The sequence below is a fragment of the Daucus carota genome, chromosome 1 (assembly GCF_001625215.2).
Source record: "Daucus carota subsp. sativus chromosome 1, DH1 v3.0, whole genome shotgun sequence".
NCBI classification, from domain to species: Eukaryota; Viridiplantae; Streptophyta; class Magnoliopsida; order Apiales; family Apiaceae; genus Daucus; species Daucus carota.
In genome coordinates this window covers 19,773,138-19,776,497 of record NC_030381.2, presented here as the reverse complement: position 1 = coordinate 19,776,497, position 3,360 = coordinate 19,773,138, and the positions used below count along the sequence as shown (strand labels likewise).

Below are 3,360 nucleotides of genomic sequence, written 5' to 3'. Positions count from 1 at the left end.
TTATTCAACTTTTGACTAGAGGGAATCCATCTTTTATGGTTAGAGTACACTTTGTTTTCAATATTTGACAAAGAAAGAACATTCATCCAACTATTTTTAAACCAACCAAAGAACACCCTCTAATTCACTACTAATCCATCCAATAAATCACATCAAGCTCAAATCAAAGAGAAAGACAGACATATAACATCGAATTTCAGCGGAGTCAAATGTGTGCAAGAATCTCTAAATTTTTCGTAATCGACACCAGAAAATATCACATCGTCGGAATGAATTCTCTTCATTTGTATCTATACATCCAACAAAATTGTTTTCCATTTACAGAAAGAAACGAAAAGAATAATCAAAACGGCATGATATGAGTAGTTTTCGTTTCATAACTAATCAAACAAGATTTGGAATTAACCCTAAACATCTTCAACATATCGCTAGACATTTGTCGAACAGCTTGAGAACAATTGCTCTGCATCAGCAGCAACAGCTTCGTCAATCCGTTGCTCTTGGCCACAACCGCCTGAGCCTTCGATTCTCGGAACAAGCAACACAAACTCCACAGAATCGTTACTCCGTGCTCCGTTGCACGACTCGAAACCTTCAACAAATTCTTCACGATCGCGTTCAAACACGATTCGTTCTCGCAAATCGCGTTCCTTCCTTCCTTGCAACCGGTCAGCATTTCTAGAATCTTCATAATCTTCTCGACAATTAGAACACTTATATCGGACGCTGATAATAATCCTCCCAGAGATTGAATAGCTCCGAGTTGAACTAACTTGATTCGAATTCGTTTATGAATCGCAGAAGAAATTAAACACGATAAGCACGATTCAATTACACTGTTCGGTTTCGTATTAGCACCTATAAGTTTAATCAATTCGGATAAAATGTTCGAGTCTAGATCAATTGCGAGAAGCTCTAGGACTCTAATCGCTGCGATTTTCGAATCAGGAGCTCCGTGTTGAAGTATGATCGATATCGAAACTTGGAACTCGTGTTTATCGATTGCGTTCGATAATCTCTGTTTATCTTCATCCTCTTCGAGTACAACACAACACAATTGTATAACTTTCTCTGCGAAATAAAATTTCTTCAAATGCTTATTAAACATTTCGATCAAAAATCCTAAAAATCCGCTGATCTTCGCCAGGAACTTGCGGTTCTGAATCGACTCGGACGCAAACGAAGTGAGTTTCGCGACGATCGCGAACGAATTCTCGTCAATTTCACTACACGTTTCCTTAAGTTCGGCCACGAGAGAACGAGCTTGGAGCTGAGTGAGCGAGTTGGACTGAGTCTGCACCGAGTCGGACCAGATCTTAATGAGGCGTTTGAGAGTGTGATTCGGAACAACCTCTTTGGTTTGGAGAAGCTGCATCGTCGCCGGACACGTGTTGTGGCCGCTATCGAGCCACCGTTGGATGCTGGAACGATCGTAGGTGACGCCGGTGCAGAGACTCACCGGAGAGGTCATGACGTCGAGTGAAATAGGGCATTTGAATAAGCTAGGTATAGATATACGCAGGTCATCTCTAACCATTTTCGTAGAGAGAAAGAGAGAGAGAGAGAGGGCGAGAGAGAGGGGAGTGGGGGGAGCAAGTGGAATAGAGGAATAGAGGTCAGTTTTAAGAAGATGCAGAGAGAGAAAGTCAAAGTAGAGGTCGAGCGTGACATTAATTTATAGAATCAAATTTCGGCTGTATTTACTTTATTTGTAGTGATTTTAAATTTTTAAAAGATGCAGAAAATTTGGATCCTCAAAGATTTATATAGATTTTCCCACAAAGGATGTATCAATTCAAAATTTTTATTTTTTCTGGATTTATCAAATACATATTTAGTTAAGATTTAAAATAAGTATATTGGAAAATCTTAAAATATTTAATTAAATTTTAATTATTATTATTAAGATAAGAATATGATTTTATCCAATGATGATTTTAAATTATATTTAAACATTTAGAGCTATTTAATTATAAATATGTTAAAATTTACTAAATTTGACGATATTAGTTAAATGATACTATATTTTAAATTTGATGAATATATTGAATGTAGCGAGATTTTGCAATATTTTAAATATTTACTAAAATTATCTAAAAATTGAAATAAATTATTCAAATCTCAGCAATTTTATGAGATTTATATCAAATTCTGTTAACCCACATGTAGGATCGGAATTAACAATAGGGATGGGCATTGTCCCCCGTCCCGCTTATTCATAAAATTTAATTTTTTATTATTCGAGCTTGGAAATTTTTTATAAAAATTCGGGGATTTGGACAAATTTGAGGATTAGTATTTCACCGCCCCGGTCTATCCCAAAACTCTCTGATTTTCAAATAATATATATACATGTGTGTATTAATATTAATTATTTATTATATACATATATTATATTGGTATATATTTGTTGATAATCCTCGTCATTTTATTATTTCATATTATAATGTGAATTAATTATAATAAATCTTGTTTTATCTTCTAATTTTATTATAAATAAATTTTAATCTAAATTAGTACTAAGAATGTTATATAAAAGTAGAAAAATATTATATATTATAACTTAATGATATAATTTTAACTATAACCTATATTATTATAATTTTAAAAAGAAATAATGAATTCTCCCAATTTTAATGGGGATTTTGTTCCCCGTTTGAGAATGGGAATAGAGAGTAAAACAATCTTTGTTTGAAGAATGGGATGATTTTGAGGATCGGTTTGAAATTCGTGGATCGAACACACGGAGAGTACTTCTCGGTCTCAAAGTGACCTGTTGTTCATTTTTAATTAACAGTGTAGTATCACACCTAATACTCCTCTATCAGACGAGTTTAATCGGCGATCTTTGAAGTGTTATTGACGTTTAATCTTCATAAGCCTCTAACAGTGAAGTATCTGGTGGATATTTAGTATATCATTTACTTAAAAATGATAATTTTATCAAATATTATTAAAAATGAATATTTTGTACACTTATCTAATACACACACAAGTGCTCAAATGAGAAACGACACTTTGTGTGAAATATGAGATCTGATCTCGGCCACACAAATTTAAAACTACATTTAATCTTATCCATCCATTTTAAATCATATAATCTCCATTTATAACCCTCCCCAACCTTCTTTCTCCCGCCCCTCCCACCATAACTTCTGCCCAGTCCCGCCACCACACCGCTGTCACCGGATTAAATCACCCACCTTCCGCGCCACCTACCGCTCCATGGTCCACCCCTATTCTAGCCGCCGCCGCAGCCGATGTCGTAGACTAGGAGGCCGGCGAGTCTGTACAAAATGCACGATCTCATCAAAAATGCGTCATCGGTGGAAATCAAGTCGGCGTATCGGCGGAGCTTGG

At 35.4% G+C, this 3,360-nt stretch overlaps 1 protein-coding gene across 1 annotated transcript; it reads right to left on the bottom strand.

Moving 5' to 3' along the window:
* Positions 1-212: 212 nt before the first annotated feature.
* On the bottom strand, positions 213-1,732 carry LOC108214983 (U-box domain-containing protein 27). The gene has a single exon (XM_017387274.2). It carries the CDS (start codon positions 1,535-1,537, stop codon positions 344-346), a length of 1,194 nt encoding a protein of 397 aa, XP_017242763.1. The 5' UTR covers positions 1,538-1,732; the 3' UTR covers positions 213-343.
* Between the last annotated feature and the right edge of the window lie 1,628 nt (positions 1,733-3,360).